This window comes from Melospiza georgiana, chromosome 8 (assembly GCF_028018845.1).
Source record: "Melospiza georgiana isolate bMelGeo1 chromosome 8, bMelGeo1.pri, whole genome shotgun sequence".
In the NCBI taxonomy this organism is placed as follows: Eukaryota; Metazoa; Chordata; class Aves; order Passeriformes; family Passerellidae; genus Melospiza; species Melospiza georgiana.
The window spans coordinates 21,015,823-21,034,063 of record NC_080437.1 but is presented as its reverse complement, the minus strand read 5'-3'; the positions used below and the strand labels follow the sequence as shown (position 1 = coordinate 21,034,063).

The 18,241-nt window shown below is 34.7% G+C and overlaps 1 protein-coding gene across 4 annotated transcripts in view; it reads right to left on the bottom strand.

Moving 5' to 3' along the window:
* PCGF5 (polycomb group ring finger 5) overlaps window positions 1-18,241 on the bottom strand; it is a 65,811-nt gene that overhangs the window by 9,821 nt on the left and 37,749 nt on the right. For 3 of the 4 annotated variants that reach the window (XM_058028808.1, XM_058028809.1, XM_058028810.1), the window contains 7 exons: window positions 13,884-13,980; window positions 9,424-9,479; window positions 9,245-9,304; window positions 5,850-5,998; window positions 4,640-4,738; window positions 3,518-3,607; window positions 1,635-1,694 (listed from right to left, as the gene is read on the bottom strand). In XM_058028808.1, coding sequence (XP_057884791.1) covers window positions 1,635-1,694; window positions 3,518-3,607; window positions 4,640-4,738; window positions 5,850-5,998; window positions 9,245-9,304; window positions 9,424-9,479; window positions 13,884-13,980 — 611 coding nt within the window. The remainder of the gene's footprint in view (window positions 1-1,634; window positions 1,695-3,517; window positions 3,608-4,639; window positions 4,739-5,849; window positions 5,999-9,244; window positions 9,305-9,423; window positions 9,480-13,883; window positions 13,981-18,241) is intronic. The other variant, XM_058028811.1, reaches the window with a different exon arrangement.

Below are 18,241 nucleotides of genomic sequence, written 5' to 3'. Positions count from 1 at the left end.
AAAACAACAACAACAAAGCAAACAAAAAAAAAAAAAAAAAAGCAAATCAACCTCTTGGGTCTCTAAATTGGACAGAACTTGTGGAATGGCAGGGAAGAATGGATGGGTTTCCCAAAAGGGCTGTAGAATATCTGGGCACTTGTTGCTCAAACCTCTTATTTTTCCGTCTGTCAGCATTTCATTTGTCTCAAATCTTCTTCTTCATTAGCATACTGGGTATTTTCTATAGCATAAAACTCTGGCAAATCTCATTGTCTCAGCAGCTGTATGGCCTTAAATACCTACCCACCATACAACAGAGGCAAAGCTAATATAAGTTTTTCTAAATTCCAAATTTGGAAATACAAAGAATTATTACAGAAGCTATCATTAAAACCAGAAACATTTTGCTTCATTCTTCAAATGCAACAGAGATGAAGAAACAAAGATATAGCCCCAGAGACCTACAGGGTTAATAAATTTTCCATGCCATGATAGTAAAATATCACCAGAACTAAATGTGATAACACTTGCAGGAGATTTACAAACTGGAGTTCAGAGAAATCACAAGGTAAACCCAGAGGTATTAACAGTACCAGGAGTATTTAGGAGAGAAGACAGGAAGCACCACATGTAATCTGCATGTGCAATTAACAAAACTGTATCTGTGGTATCACAAATTACTTGGTCTCTGATTAATTTTTTCTTTGCACAGGACATGAATACCATTTCATTTAAATACTGTTTCACATTTTGACTTTGAGTATATAAATTGTCTAAACATGTGCAGATCTAATTGGAAGTGAACACAGGCAGAGACAGAGCAATCACCACACTGAAATTGCCAAGTAAACCAGTGAGGCTCAGTGTTTTAGCAAACAAAATCACAAAACCGTACAAATCAAATGCACTATGCTGGGACAATTCTAATTATTGAAGGAGGCATGAGTGCAGTAGTTCACTTCCACCACTAGTGAGGAGTGACCCTCTATCACTAGCTCTAACTTTCCTCAAGACAAAAATAGTATTCCAAAGTTGCAAAGTAACTTTTAGAAATAAGTTAAAATCAAAATTCTCAATGAGGAAACTGAAATACTGTTTCAAGGAAGCAGATCGGTCACTGAAATTTAGACATCAGCTATCAGCTTCAGTTTGCAGGTTCTGGAGGTTTTGCTTCTAGAGATTATTCAGTTTCTAATTTTAAAAATATGAAAAGGAGTTTAGAGAAATCTAACATTTTTTTACTCCATCAAAAAGGACATATGAATTCCCACAAAGAGATGAAACCAGCGTAGTCTCTTAATTCACACTCTTAATTTTTGATCCCTTGCCAGTGACTGCCCAATACTGCTTAGTTAGAGTAATGAGAGAGCAAGAGCAGATAATCGTTTGAGGCTGATAGGCATATCAACCTATAGAACAGTATCTTTCAAAAAAAAAAAAAACACAAACAAAAACTGGCCTATGGCACAGAAGACAAATTCCTAAATCCTTTGAATAAAGTTTGTGCTGCAGGAATAAAAATGCTCAGACCTTGCTCACAGAGTTTTAGCACTTTATAGTGAGGAATTATAAAAGCTCCACAAGCTGAACTACAATGGAGTGCTGACAGGACCTTAGTGACTGCAGTATGCACAGTTGTGAGTGCCTCTTACCTGATAGAAAGTGCCATCCTGTGAGCAGACTTGCGAAGATGAGCAGTTCTGACACCGAAACTGCGGAGGAGATGATTTTCTGATCAGATAAGAGGCATCCACAGCTGGACATACACATTTACCATTTATTGATTTTTTAAAAAAAGTTTAAATGTAAAGGTTACAATCAATTTACTAATTTTAAAACAGGAAGGAATTGTTTAATGAATAAATGGATATTTTTCCCTTTTCTTGTCTATCTCATGTAAGGTCCACAGCTATGCAGTAAAAGCTCAGAGATGAAGACAATGGATTCACTCGATCTTCATTCAGAAGGATATTGTTAATTAATTACCATTGCAACTTCATTGAGGAGAACAAAATCATAGAAGCCTAGATATTACTGGATTTATTACGAGCAAAATTAAATTTTTAGAGGTGTTAATCATCTTTGACTTCAGGGGAGTGATTTAAAGCTACATGAAAGAGAAGATGAACACATACCTGGCTATGCTGTATGTATATAAATACGCTTACAAACTTAAGCAGGAGTTGTGAACTCTTGCATTCACTAAATGTTAAAAACTATAGTTCTGAGATTTTTGAAAATTTTTAGTGCAAATTTTTTTTAGCAAGATTATAGTTACTGTTGCCTCTAATTTCATGCAGTAGGCAAGGGCTGCAGGATGAAATGCCATGAAAAAATTCCATTATCACTGAAATTGTTGCCTCAACACTTCCTAAGAGGACAGCCAATGCTAACAGAAATACAACATGGCAAACCAAACAGACATCCACTGGTTTCAAGGCAGTATTGGAAAAAACTCTAGTTAAAGCTCTCTTGGGGGTTTCAGCAATCACCAAATTTCAATGCAACATTACTTTCAAATTTATCAAATACTTGCCTATATACAATGATCTCCCTAATTCCTATCAAAATCTATCCTTCCCCCTCCAGCTTCAGATTAAGGTAAAACTTCAGGAGACTCGTGAATTGTTAACTTTACAATGTGTTAATTCTCCGTGTTTTCTGTCCGTGCCCCAGCACTTATTATTCTAAGCACTAGGAAGCTTTAAACAAAAAAAGAATAGAAGAAGTTTGGAATTTTCTCCAGATCAGTACATTAAGGTATATTAAATGCTTAACCTCAGCTGCACTCCAATTTAGCCTCCACTAGTAATGACAGACAAACTTGCATGTGCTACAAAGACCAATCAACAGGCACACACAAACAAATGCATAAAAGAAAGAGAAGAAAAGGGGATAGGACTTCTAATAAAATAATATACAAGGCAATACAAAACCAAACTGAATATAATTTCTGAAAAAAAAAGTCTTTTAAAAAAGTTAAATACTGCAATTCTAACTTATACACATGCAGCAAGGAAAACCCATCTGGCTGTTATCTGAATGTTATTGTTATACAGCATATCCAAAAAGAATAGATGCAGTATTAACAGAAACATTAATAAAACAATTAGATTTCACCAGTAATTTTTTCAGTGTCACTTTCAGTTTACTGACTGAACAAAACAGGTTCTTACTGAAGAACTGTTGGATGCAGATTCCCCAACTATTATAACTCCAAAGGTCACCAAAAACAAATTTGGTGAAGAACAAGGGCTTGGGTTTCCACTTACTTGACTTAAAACTCTGAGCACAACTTGCATGTACACATCATACATCCACTATTCTGAACTTTCAGAATCTACACAATATATGTGCTGAAGGGTTTCACCCATAGGGTTTTACATAAGAAATTCAGAAAACACGTAGAAGGCATTTTAAATAGGGGTTTTTTGAAGGGTCATAGATTATATTTGGGCCTAAGATGTGAAAGCATGTATAGTGTCTATAATAAATACACCAAAATATCATTTATCAATAATGTAACAGCATTTACATTTTCGCCTCTTAGTCTCCATCTTGTCATATAGATGAATTCCATAGTGTGATCCTTCCCCATGATTTCTCCGTTGCATAGTACATCCAGCTTAAAATACAACAGAACAAACAGTAAGACAAAGGGATGCAGAAATTTAATGTCTAAAGGAACTGCTAAGTGAATCTCCAGAGTTAATCCTTCCACTCCTATCATTATATAATGATACCATCAGACATGTATATCAGAGCTGGATGAAGACAGCATGCTGACAATATGGTTTTTTGTACCCTGGTATTCACTTTTGTGTTTTTATTTGAAGTGTGGACAGAAGGAAGTCTGCTACCAAGGTATGAAATCACCAGCAGACAAACATTCCCTATATTTAGCTACACTACACAGTATCCATTTGAAGAGAAAGCCTTGTGCAGTATTTTGAAGGCCACCTTGCTATGCCAGTACTCTTTCAAACCCAAAGATATAAACCAGAAGTATAGTAATTTTCATTTAAAAAATAGATTGTAAAGAAACTTTAAAAAATTAATTTAAAAATAACTAAGAAATTACAAGGAAAATGCACTTCAAAGTACACAGACATTCCTTAACTGAAAGCAAAATACAGAGAAAAGCAATGATCTCAGCATGAAAAATGCCTACATTAAACTGTATTATAGCATCTTACTGCTGCCTGCCACTGCAAATGTTTGACAGTATTTTCATTACTAGACCTATAATATTTTCTGTGTTTCAGAAAAAAAAAAAAGGTAAAATTTCAAAGTAAGCAGAATCTTTGTAACACAAGGCATTAAGGACAGATTAAAAACCAAATGACACCAAAAAGGCTGATCAGCATGTCATGACACCGTGACAAACTCCTCTGCATCGTTATAACCTGTGCACCAAACCTAACTCTGCCCTACTCCTGACCAAAGCTGGGAGGCTGCTGCTGGTGCTAAAGACAGCCTGCCCTGCGTGGAGCCTTTGGCTCCTGTACAAGAACAGGCTGAAGAAATAGTCTGTGCTTCAGTCTAAATTCCTGTATCCCTGGAAAGAGGGAAAGCAGGTTCAAACATGATTAAATTTCACAGAAATATATTATGTTGCAGGGAAATAAAAATAAAAACATCTTTCTTTCAAATGTACCTCATAAGAACTTGGAAGTTTTAATTTTAAGCTGAGAAACTTTTTGATAGTTCCCACGGTCACTCGAGTAGAACAGCGGATAAATTTCTTCATTAAGCCCTAAAGCAACAGCAACAAATCAGGAAAAACATGTTAGAAATTTCAAAATTTAAAAAACATGTGAGCAATCTTTAGTGCAGGAGCACCTATAACTGATAGTCTTTTCAATCAGTAACGAATTCTCTTCTAATTGGTAATGACACCATAGGTTCATTTTTGTTCACTTGTTTTCAAAATTTAAAAGATGACAAACAACTTCATTTGACCCTGGTTCTTGAGATATTTCTAAAAGATACAGAAGGGAGGAAAGAAAAAAACCAAAGCCCAGCTACCACCAAACCCATCAAAACCCCCAGAAGAACTTAAATAATCAGTGTGTTTGTGTTAGTAACACTGGGGGTCAAAGAAAATCTTGCATTTCTTAAAAGTGTTAAGAACCTCCAAAGTTATACATGTAACATAACATTTAAAAAATACAAGTAGCTTTATTAGAAAAGTTCTTAAATATATTTTTCATTTTATCCTTCTATTTTTAATTTAATAAAACATTGTAAAAACCTAAGGTGATTCCTAAAAACTTTCTTGTAGACTAAGTATGCTAGGTAATCCCCCTCAGGAACAGAAACCAAATATCCCTAATTCTTAAAACACTAATTGGCAGGTATTACTCCACACATTTTGCAGACTGAAGTGATCTCCCCATGGCTACAGACAACACATCAGGGTCAGAATCAGGTTTACAGCTCAGAAGATCTGGATCCCAGTCATTCAGCGCACCACATATTTGATAAGCAGGTTCATTCTGGCATGTTAAAACAGTAATCCTCAAGGTACAAGGCAGCTCATCTTCAGCTAGCTTTATAAATACCTCTGTGGTGTGCTGTAATCTGTTGTGTAGTGCAGTTGTATACCATAAAGGCTGTAGGCTACAAAACTATAATCCACACACAAACAAAAATTCCACTGTCACAGATGGCTTTCTGTATAGAACTGTATTTTTCATAAAATTCCAAAGATGCACTGAAATGCCTCAAAGGAAAGGACTAAAAAAGCGTGAAGTGGGAACAGGTCACTACAATCAGGTTTATTTTTAATGGTTATAGAATGATTTGGTTCTTATAAGATGCTATTTTGTCATCAATAAGTACAGCACAGCTTGTTTGCTACTCACTTTGACAACATTATCTCCTGACTGCCCATTGTTGCGCAAACAGTCAAGGCAGATTGCAATCTGTGGGTCACTCCTGTGATAGTCTTTGTCTTCTTCATTCTCATCACACTCCTCATCTACTTTGGGTTTATCAGCTTTTGGACTTTCATCTGTAAAATATGAAGATTGTATTATTTAAGTATAAAGTAATTAAGAATCATGTATATAAGGAAGTAAGGCATTTTTATGAGCCATAATTTTTCTTCACATTAACTTCACACAGTTTAACTCAGTGCATTCTTAAACTGACCAACTTAAACATCTCTGGAAACAAATTTTCACGGCTGAAATTTTAATGCAATATGCAAACAACAGATTTCTATGGAACAGAAAATAATTAGTTGATGGACTATATTGGGTATGGCTGTCTACTTCTGATATAATTAATAATTTAATTATATATATATAATATAATTATATAGATATAATATAATTATAATTATATTTATAATATATATTATACGTATATATTATATATATATATTATAATTTAGTTCAATAATTAAAACCCTGCAACTCTTCATGCATCACAATCACTCAGACATGTAAACCTACTGTATAGTGTGGCAGTTCAGTGACAAAAATAATGTTTTTTAAAAAAAAATAGAATTACTAATACCAACACTTATATATCGAAGTAACACAGCCAATCAACTCATATTAACTGTCACAATAATCCAGTGAAGACAAATGCCTGTAATGCAATCACAAGGCAAACTAAACCTTAGACTTCATCCACTTTTGACCAGATCTAAACAGGTCACTGTAAGAACTCCAGAAGGATTTTACAACTAAATAGCCATATATTTACTTACTCCCTTTTAAAAAGAAAAAAATATAAGAAAAGAGGAAAGGTCTGTGTATTTTTTAGCAGAGCTTATACAAACTACATAATCACATAGAAAATGTTATCCCCTTTCACTCTGCTGTTAACATGTTCTATTGGTTCCTGGTTAAAATTCTAACTCTTTGGAAAAGTACCATCTTGTATGGTTTAGAAAGGTTTAGCAAAGTTGAGCACTCAAATACTAAGACTGGCAAGTACATTTAGATAAGGCTGCAATGTATGTAAATAATAACTATAACATGGAGTAAGGTTTACAGATTTAGTGTACAGTATATAATAATCTTATTGTACACATTTAGCTTTCTTTTCTGTATCCCAAACTTACTTATTTTGATTTAAAACAAAGGCTGCTCTCTATTGGAATAAAACATTATCACAATTAACTTGAATAAGCTGCCTTCATGTTTTTTAAAAAACCTTTCAGATCAAGTTCTACTAGTTTCCTACTTACCAGATTCTAAAGGAATTTAGAAGAGTTCAGATGAGAAAATGGAATGTAAACTTTAATAAACACCAAGCCATGACCAAGTTTCTTGACAGAGTAATTAGTTGCCTTTGTTCAATTTCCATATTCAAGATGAGTTTTAAGCTGTATTCATTACTTTTCTCTCTTAGAATTTTTAAGCTTTCACTAATTATGCAAGATTTATCCCCAAGTTCCTATTAGCTATTGACACATTTAGTTGAATGTGTATCATATACACATTTTATTCCTATCATCTTCCATGAGCAGAATTTACAGTATCAAACTGCAGATATTTTTTCTTTTTTTCTGAAAGTCCAGGAAGCAAACTTTATCAATTGAGCAGGTGCAGTCTACCTGTCACAAGCATTTGTTTACTTCAGGCTGGACAGTACCACTGAATATTTTCTCTCTGTACCATAGCATTTTGTCATTCATCAATTCTTTCTGGCAACCACTCTCCTACAGGAGTCACCAATGGCTGAGATCTGCTTTATTGTTTGGGTTTTTTTCCTTCTGATACGTGAAAACTTTAAGTCCTGGGATTTTTTAACAGCTCTTAGATTCTTAGGTTAGGAACTGTGCTGCAACCTGTGGCACAGGACATAAACGACAGACTCAAACTACAGTGACAATCTGATTGCAGGGCATGGTATTGACAACTGAAACAGTCTCTTCTAAATGAAATTATCCTCAGCAAATAATTTCTTCCCAGGCAAGATTCTAAATGCTTGTTTGTGGCAGAAAATAGCTTAAGTGCACATAATTTGTATCAATGCGTTGTAATGACTTTCAAATACTTTGCAGACACAAAGTTCGGTAACCCCAGGCTACAGTCTCTAACGGAGTTGGATACATCTGTAGCTACTCAGAACTATAATCTGTGAGTTAGTGCTTTCCTCTCATTCACAAAAACAATCAAAGCTCTCACTACACTTACTAACTCATCTCTATTGGATTTATCATTAAATTAGTAGAGGAAGGTAAGAACCAGAAGAGTAAATAGGTCAAAACTAAGTCACATTATACAAATTTGCAAATTATCTGTTGATTCTTTCTACGTATATAGCAGATCATTTTCTAAACAGTCAAGATATGTCTCTATCTCACAAAAATATTTTCTGAGTATTTTTTAAAACTGAACAGGTATAAACTACATAGCATACTGTAGTAAATTAATATAATTTCATCTAAACTGTTCTGCAATTCATAATTTATTTATATAATAGAGAAAATAACATTGTCCCTCACAATGGATGCCTAGTCCAAGTCAATAAAACTTGTGAAAAAGAAAATTAAATGTTACGAAGTTGAAAAGAAGATATTATAATGAAATGAATGCAGAAGAATATAAGATGTTTACTTGACAGTTACCCTTTACTGAAAATAGCTATTTTTTAACTTAGCAGAGTCTTTCACAAGTTCTTTAAAATCAAATCAAATAGGCTATGGTATTAAAAACTTGATGTCAAATTAAAGGGGCATAAAACCAGCTGGTCTAGTCCTCGCTTAGCACCTCGGTACTGAGTTTCAAAGTTCATGGGTCAACTACAAAAAATGAAACAAAACAAAGCAAAAAAACAAACCAAAAAGCCCAACCAAAAAAGCATTATGGGATCTATAGAAAACAATTATTTGGCATGTGTGGAAAACTGTTTTACTGCTTGTCATAACTAATTCTTGACAACCTCCTACTTAACAGATGGTGAAATTTGGTAACAGAAAGTAATTTGTAAAAACTCTGTAAAAAATCCTGCCTTGCTCTATTAAGAAAATTAAGAATTCAGCTGGACAATTGTGAGAGTGTTGCAAGTGAGAGCCTAGGATAATGCAAATGAAATAATAGTAAAACAGCTACAGTTTGTTAACATACTGGTTGATAGATAAGCAGTAGTATGTGAAGGCCCATATATCTGCACAGATTCACTACAAGTTTCTGTAGTATCTTTGAATTCAGGAAAAACAAAATGTACTTGGGTCAGTGAAGAAACTGGTCTTAATAATCAGTGTTACTTAACACACAGATGAAAGGGAAAAAATCATCACCTTGTCCATTTTCTTGAGGTTTGTTTTTCTTCCAAAATTCAATCTCTCGCTGCAGTTCCTCTAGTTAACATCAAAGAACAGTAATGTGAATTTTCAAATCGATACCAGGTATGAAATTAGAAAGAGCTATATTCCCCCCACCAACCCAAACAGTTCCCAAAACCAAATGAGAAACTTACGTTCTCGAAGTCCAGGCACCAACTTAAATATAATTTCCTCTAAGGTGTTATCCAGCCTTTCAGAGGGAAAAAATACATTTGACATTAATGGATACTAGCATTTTAAGTCTTTTTAGTGTTTAAATAACAAAAGCTTTTGAGTAACAAGTTGCATTTTTCTGGTAAATAATGATCCTATCCTGTCAAAGTCAACTGATTTTAATTTGAGAGACAACAAGCATTAAAGCTCATCTCAACCATATCCTAAATGGATTTATCATAGAAATAACAAAGGAATTACTTTTTTAACATATAAAGATAAGAATGAAGCAAAAGATAAAAACATTATACTATAAAATTTTTATTTCTGAATTTGTATTACACACAAACAGCAGTGTTACTAGAAGGAACAAACTGGAAAAGTAGTATTCAATTTTAAGGTCCAGCTCATGAGTAGTAAGCATGAAAATGATAAACTCCATTATCATACTAGGTGTTGAAGTGCTTTGGTAATAAGCCTGTTACAAAACCTGAATAGACTACTTCCTACTTACCATACCACAGCAAAGCAGTTTTGGCAGGATAGAGAAGACCACAGAGCACCCATGCTGCTCTGACTTGATAGTTCTCAGCACTCAGCACAGTTAATTTGAACTATTTAAATCTGCCATGTGTTGTACACCAGAAGAGAGTACACTGCACAGGCATGTCCTCTGATACCCTGATATTAGTGCCAAAACTAGTTATCACAGTCCCTTCCAGTGTACACACTGCAGTTACTCTTGTTGCTGAAGCTAAAATACTTTTCTTTCCTTTTCTCTTAATTTAACCAACTATTCTATCCATTTAGTTTATCATCTGCTTTCTAGTTCTACTTCCTCTCCTGGTCTCTCATCCTTCAGTTTCCTCTGGCTTTCACTCTGTTTCCTTTTCCTTCCTCTCCTTTGCCCTTTATGTTCTCCTCAACAGAAACTCCCATTGCCCACAGCCTGAACAAAAAGTCATGACAAAATAAAATACTAAGTAATACAGAGAAATTAAGTATCTTGACATTCAGTCAGAATCTGACATATTTTAAATTGCCTTATTTTTCATCTCAATAACAATATATTTCTTTATATACATATTTGCAAATACATGTGTGTACGTGGTATTAATAATACACTATAGGCCTGCTAAAAAAACATAGCTGTTCTGTCATTTGTTCACCAACAGTTGCAAAGCAGGAGTAAGAATGAATGTTTTTAATGTTGAAGAATGTCTACAATCAATATAAATTGATAACAATCATCTTAAAATAAATACATGAGTATTCAAGGTTCTCCTTAGAGAATTTGTACTTGCACTTTACAACTAGACCCATTACCCAACCATCAAGTTCTGAGACCAGATCCCTGTGGCATCCATCAGTAGATTCAGTCATACCATAGAAATGGTACAAACAGCTACAAACACAACCCATTTTTACTGCTGCTTCTTAAGGGGACAACAACAACAAAAATTCAGCAAGTGAAACATCCCTCCCATAAAAAAGAGAGAGCACTTTCTCACAGATAAGAAGGAAATTAAAATTGTAGGATGTCTGAGTGCTGGCTTTCTGATAGATACAAGGTAGGTCAACCTTCCCAGGTGGTGTAACTTGCAGCCTTCTCTGTCAGTATCTGAGGGAACTACATGGTGCTGCTTTCTGTGAGGTTCCCACAGCAGAGCACTGGGAACTTGGGAACATGCCTTAGAAATGGAATTCATTTCACACTGTAAGAAAGCTCCAACCTTCATAATTTACTCATTAAAAGAAATGAAATGAAATAAGGACTTCAAAAGAGAACACTACTACCTTAATTAAAAATCCCTCTGTTCTTGAGGATGGTATAATACATGCTGGTTTTCTTTCATTTATTTTTGAAATTTCCCATTTAGCACATTCTAATTTACTTTCAATGGCTCAAAACAAAAGTCACTGGTAATGCTAAGATAGCAAAAAAAATCCAGTATACTTTGCAAATTTACCATGGTAGAAACAAGAAGTGGCTTCCCACTCTAGTCAATACCTAATTTTTCTCCAAAAACTAAACAAAAAAAACTTCTTTCTTTACAGAGGATAAATAGTAATAAATACTCTGACAGGGAGCAGGAAAAAAAAGGCCAATCTGATCTTTAAATGCAGGGAAACATGAAATTATTACAAGATTCTCAGTTTCAGATGCATCTTTCAGTGTTCCCATAATCCACACATGTAAGCAGTCTCACATAAATATTTGTATTTTTGTGTCTCACAAACTCATTCCAAAATGAAACTACTTGAAAAAGGTGGTCTCAGTCATTTACTATGATACTTCCTGTTAATGCTGAAAAATGAACATTGATATTTCAGAGATACCTCTTTCCATTCCCACATCTTCCAACCATCTTCCAAGTCTCAAAACCAGACCATATAGAAAAAAGAATCAAGCATTTCTGCCAGCTTAGTATAGCTCATTTTTCCAACCCTTCTATAATACTGAATGAGTTACAAGATCAACACTCTGATAATTACCAGCAAATGTGAACCAAACTAAGACTATTGCTCAGGAAAACTTGCATGCACAGGGGTATGCTAGCAAGAGAAAAAAGAAGTCTGCCCTTATGGCATTATCAACACAGACCCTATTGAGTACTGATGATGCAGAATTCTGCTAAATTAGTAAAAGGAATTCTTAAAATTTAACACTCTTCCTACATTTTACATTTTCATTTTAGAGCTCAATGTTGAATTTCAGACTTAGTCTTCTAGTTACAAGAGACCCTAAGTGCTGCCAACTAAGAGATACATCTAAAAAGCCCACATAGTTATGAAGTTACTCAGAACTGAGTTTAGAAGAAGTTTATAAAGCTTATCTGAGAGATCTTAGTTAAAACTCCTAAGTGGTGTTCAACACAATTTCTCAGAAAATGACTGCATTCTTTAGCAATGATGGGGCTGATCTCCATGGTCAGAGTGTAACTCTTGTATTAAGTTATGCAGGCAGCATCCAGGAAAGATAATTCCATTGCATGGCTCATGTGCACTTCTCATTATTAGTTTAGCAAATGCTTAAAGCTGGTTCATAAAATACAACCAGGAAACTACTAACTATATGCAGTTTCTTGGCAAAGAGACCAAATGACTCTAAAAGGAATTGCAGGAAATAATTGCAGAGAAAATAGCTCTTCTCACATTTCTGGCTTGTGCTCTCAACTTTCCTCACTCATCTATAATTTCCTGCTCAAAGGACAATATTTGTTTACTAAACAACTATTTTATGTTTCAGAAAATGCATTTTTCATCTCATATGAAGTGGTCCTATGAGAATAAAAGAAATATTTCTAAATGCTTTTGTTTTCAGCTTATTATTAGCCTACAGCATATTCTGTTATGACTCACACAGCACCTCAGAAACTGACAGGAAATCAGAAAAATAATCTACATGAACCTGCTCAGCCCCACCCTTCCAAAAATATTCAGATGACAAAGTCTTAGGCCAATAACACCCTTTACAGTTGCTGAATTGAATCTCTTTCAGTTATGCTCTTGGTACGTAATTGGGAATGGATGTGCACACATGGATCAGCAAAAATCAATGCAATATATGACAAATTGTAACAAAACCAATGACATCAGAAAATTATACCAAGCCTAGTAAATTCCAGATGGAAATTTATATTTTTACATTAATGTAAGAATAAGTCCTTCTAAGTTCACAACAGTATTACAAAACAATAATACTGGGGAATGGGGTGGAGGTAGCGTTGGAAGAGAAGGCACAGAGAGCCTTCATCACTCTAAGAAAACATGAAGTTCTTCCAGTTATGATTACATTTGCAAACTTTTCTATCTTATTGGATGTCTATCATCTTTGTTTCAACATAGCACCACTAAAAGTGAATCCAGAATTTAATTTAAAAAAATTTTAAAAGGTGTGTTAATACAATATTAAAAACTCAAAAAAGGGTATTTTTAATGTAAAAACTTATTTTCATGAGTGTCTTTTCATTAATCTTACAGCAGATTTCAATTCAGATTGGTGGACTTATGCCTTGAAAAACATAGCTTTTAACATGACTCATTTTCTATATGCTGCTCTAAAAATAAAAATTTGCCATGAGGTTTGGAATGCCCTAAATAATTTCAAAAAACAACCCTCCAGAATTTAATTTCACATAAAGAATAAAAGGTATCTGGTTCATTTATTTGTTTAATAGCGATATTATTTTTTTAACTTGTACAATAGAAGCACTATTTCTGTCTCTTTCCCTTTTGTTTCCTCCTTGTATTATATCTGAAAAATTCAATTTAGACTGTAGTGGGAGCTGAGAAAATGACAACCTATATGGCTTAGAAGAGTTCATATATGCATTACAAAAATAAGCAAAACAATTATTGCCCTTTTAGGATAAAAACATTAAGATTTTTTTTGTTGTTGTTCTTGCATTTCAGCAAATGCTGTGAAATAGATTCTTACCTTAACATTTCTAGTGGATTGGTCTCATGCACTTGGTTGCCACACCTGGGACAGTCATTGCTGTCTTCAAAGTGTTGAACAATACAAGTCTTACAAACTAAGACAGAGAAGGAGAAAATATAAAGAAAAAAACCCCTTAGACAATAACCAAATAATATTGCTTGAGTATGACCTAATGATACATGGTAGCTACCTCATACATCAGAAATAAAAGAGTATTATTGTGAAGTAAATAATTACAATGTATCTTATCCCTTTCTTGTTCCCCAAAACCATCGTTAGTTCTCCTCCACTGGGACACCAAGCTCAGCAGCACAGGCTGGACAAGCACTTTAAATTATGAGATATTTCAGCTACTTAGAATTCTCCCAGCATCACAACACATGAAGCCCACCACCTTAAAGAGCAGGTTAAAGAACACCTTAAAGCCTGTCCCACCTTAAAGGGCAGGTTCTCAGGTGGGCGCTGGGGAACTTCCACCATCACCTCAGCTGATCTGAAATAACTTACATCAGTTCAATGGTGTTGCTTGCAGCTGAAAATACTGGTTTAAATACTTAATGTAAGAAAAAAGGTCACAGAAATTGCACACAGGTTCAAAGTGTTTCCTTTTTGACATGGTGCTTTCCAAAGCAATGACAGAATGTACACTCAACATTTAATATTTGAACCTCATAATGAAAAATCAGGATTAGGACCATGGTAAGTATCAATAAACCCAAACCAACAACAATGTCAATTTAAAAACCAATCAACTGAAAGTAAACTAAACAAGGTGCTACACTACTGTTGCTTCCAAATGATCAATTACAGACTGTAGATTTTAATGTTATTAATTATGGAAGCCAAGCTGATGAGAACAAATATGCCTGCTAATATTACTGCACAACAATGTTCTGGATGGAGATAAACTCTACCCTCTTCTTCTTATTAATTCACCTACACTGAAATAAGAACTGCAAATTCATCAGTAAATGGACTGAAAAAATAAATGGACTGCTGTGACTGCAATATGCTTTCTGCTGAAACACTGTAAATTTTTTCATCAATTACTTAAAGAAGTATGAACATCTCTAAACAAGTTGGTAAATCCTAATTATAAGACTCTAGGAATCTTGAACTTCCTTTAACAAACAAAGCCTATATTTGCTCAGAAGGGTTATATCAAATCAGCTGATGCTGATAACGCACACATATTAAACCTCCATGTAGGTGTTTCTTCCATCTGCTTTAAAACACTAACTTAAAGACATTAACTTTACAGCCCAAGATTGTCAAGGAACTGTAAAATAACTCTTCTGTCAGTTAAGCATTTCAGCTGCAGCACCTGATAGCTCCTAATCCCAGTGTCTATATCTACCTGAATTCACTGCTTCTGTCAGGAGAAGGTGCATGGGTTAGTGGTGGTGAGGACAACACCAATGAACCACCAAGTTGAGAGTTACAGGCTGTCTCAGAAGTGCCATTAGTTGGAAACCTCAGTTCAAAGAGTGTGGGGGAGAAAAGGGCTAAGGAGCAAGTATGATGATGAAATCATGGAGTCTAGCAGATGTAAATTACTGTCATCTGGAAATTCACGTAAAAGTCACTGAGGGAAGCAACAGAAGAGTTTGGCTTACTCTAGAGCTCTTCTAACTTGACTTCATAGAAGCTGACCTTAAAGATAACTCTTTTTCAATGGAGTTTCATCTGCTAACTCCTGTAACAAAGGAAGGAGTTAGTCTTTATGTTTTTGGTAAATCTTCTGTCTGGTATAAACAGCAGCATCTCTATGGAGTCTTTCTAGCCTGAGTTAAAATGATCAAGAATAAACAAAGTGGGAAAATTTGTACAACTGTTCAATATTAATTTCAGAATTGATAAACACAACCCCTAAGCTTCTCTTGTTTGGAAAATGTCCAGGCTGGAAGAGGCAATGAGCAACTTGAACTAGTGGAGGGTCTCCTTGCCCATGAGAGGAGGGTCAGAACTAATTAAGGGTCTGTTCCAGCCCAAACCATTCTATGCATTTTTTTTTGCAACAGAGACTCAGAGAATTAGCACAAAAATTCTTCAAAAGGAGAACGGGCTTTGTTTCAATACCAGAGTGATTCGGTTTCTTTTCTGTAAGCAATAGAATTAGCCTCCTTCTGAAAGGATTTCCTTGCATTCTAGAAAAACTTTCTGAAATTCTTAAGAGAATTTAATTCCCTTCACTTGTTCCCAGGATTTCTGCTCCACTTGTGTCAGAGAAGTTCTTGAAGTCTGTGATGAGATGACACTGTTCTTACTACATTGAGTTGTCTTGTAAAGATATTTTACATTTGACCTTCCTAGGTTTTTTGTTTGTTTTCCAAACTAAAGACAAATAGGCCCTATCTGAGCTATAGCTTTCATTTACATCCAGAAGAAATCTGAAATTATCCCTATTCAGAAGAACTCCATGCCATGGGATCAATAACTAATACACTTATTTAAGTCAGATAATTGACTCTATAAAATCTCCCAAACATTAAACACTGCTAAACATAAAGCATGCTAATATCAACAATAATGTAAATGGAAGAAATTTTTATAATAGAAACTAATTTATGGAAAGGAACTAAATTCCTCAGTCTGAATATATTTTTGTGCTCTCTTTATACCTTTTGTTTCTCAGAGGAGACAACACTGTTGGAAGGCATGCATGGTCCAAGAAAGGACCCAATAATTAACAAAGAGCTTCATTTCCAGCATAGGAAAGGTCTTTGAGTAGAACATAACATATGATGAGAAGACATCATAAGGAACCTTATTCCAGTCCTATATAGATGTTTCTCTAAGCCAATAAACACACAGATCTGGATCATGTGCTTGTACAACCAGCTCAATACCATAAAACCCCCTTGAAACTGTAAATCAATATTGAAGTAATCCAACCAACTTTTGCTTTTTCTTGTGTAGAGTTATGGTGCTGTGAGGATTTGCTGACCACAACTAAATGTGATTTACCAACAAGAATATAAGGGTAAAAATACATATAAATTCTAGCATGGAAGAATAACAAACTGATACATGATACTCCTAGTGGGATCATCAACCAAATATTTTCCTATATGATAGGTATAATCGTCCTCTGTTACTCTCAATGTAAAACACTGAACATTTTTCAAAGCCTATCTCTTTGCAGTTTCAGAAAACAGGATGAAATCTAAACATTGGGTGAAAAAGGTAGGCAAAAAGGGAATCCTTAAACACAATTAAATTATAAATATCATTAATTCACCACATTAGGGAAAAAACCAAACTCCAAATCAAAACCCCTCAATGCTTCCAGTACAGATTAATAAAATAACATGGTTTCATTAGCTTTGCTGTAGGTCATGGTAGGGCCGCAAACAGGCAAAAGAAAACTGCTTAACCTAAATGCACAGTCTGCAGAATTTTGAGGTATATACTACACATGCCAGTGAAATAAGAACTTGAATTTCATTGTCGTTCAATGACATTTCAGATGAGACACAATAAAAGTTAAACTCATGTAAGATGACTTTCTATGGCTGATAAAAGTACTTGTGTGACATATGCTAATTGGCTGGCTGCATAACAATGCTGTTTTCCAATACACAGATATCTGGTTCACACATTCTTTCAGATCTTCATAATCAGATGAAAAACATAGATACAAGTGCCAAGACTGTGCTGTATGTCACAAACAAACAAAAAAAGGACATCTCTTGTGAATATCTACATACATATGTATCCATCCAGGTTACTGTTTAAATGTTGATTAATGAGGAACCTAAATAAAACTTCATATTGCATTTTTAAAATAAAGTATTCTACAAGATAACGTTTAATTAGGTAATTGTGGTACAAATTCTTTGTCAGAACTCATCCTTTGAATTCTTCCAAAGATTTCCTCTCTCAAAGTTAATCACTCTGATTCAGTGAGCAAAGGAAGGGCACAGGATATGCACAGCTAGTGGAACATCAAACCCATCTAGTGGAACATCAAACCCATCTCACTGACGGCACAGAGGTGCAACAAGGCATTTGGTGTATTTACTGAAGTATTTAATTATCTACCTTAAGCCTGCTTTAAAAACACTTACTTTTAGGCAAAGTGTTTGCTTAAAAACAGGACAGAAAACTTCACTTAACCATTCTTTTCAGAAACTATACAAGTGGGACTCCTCCTCTCTTAATTACTTCTACCAGAGACTGTCACACTAGATTTTCTTTTGTTAAAAGGGAGAGAGAATTTCAGCATGTGATTACCAAGAAAGACTTTTTGTGTTGAAAACTATTTAAAAATAACATTTAGGCCCTGCTACATGGCACTGACTAAAGTTTTTGCAGGAGAAGGAGTCTGAAGGCAGCTCAGCTCGCTTGTCTGA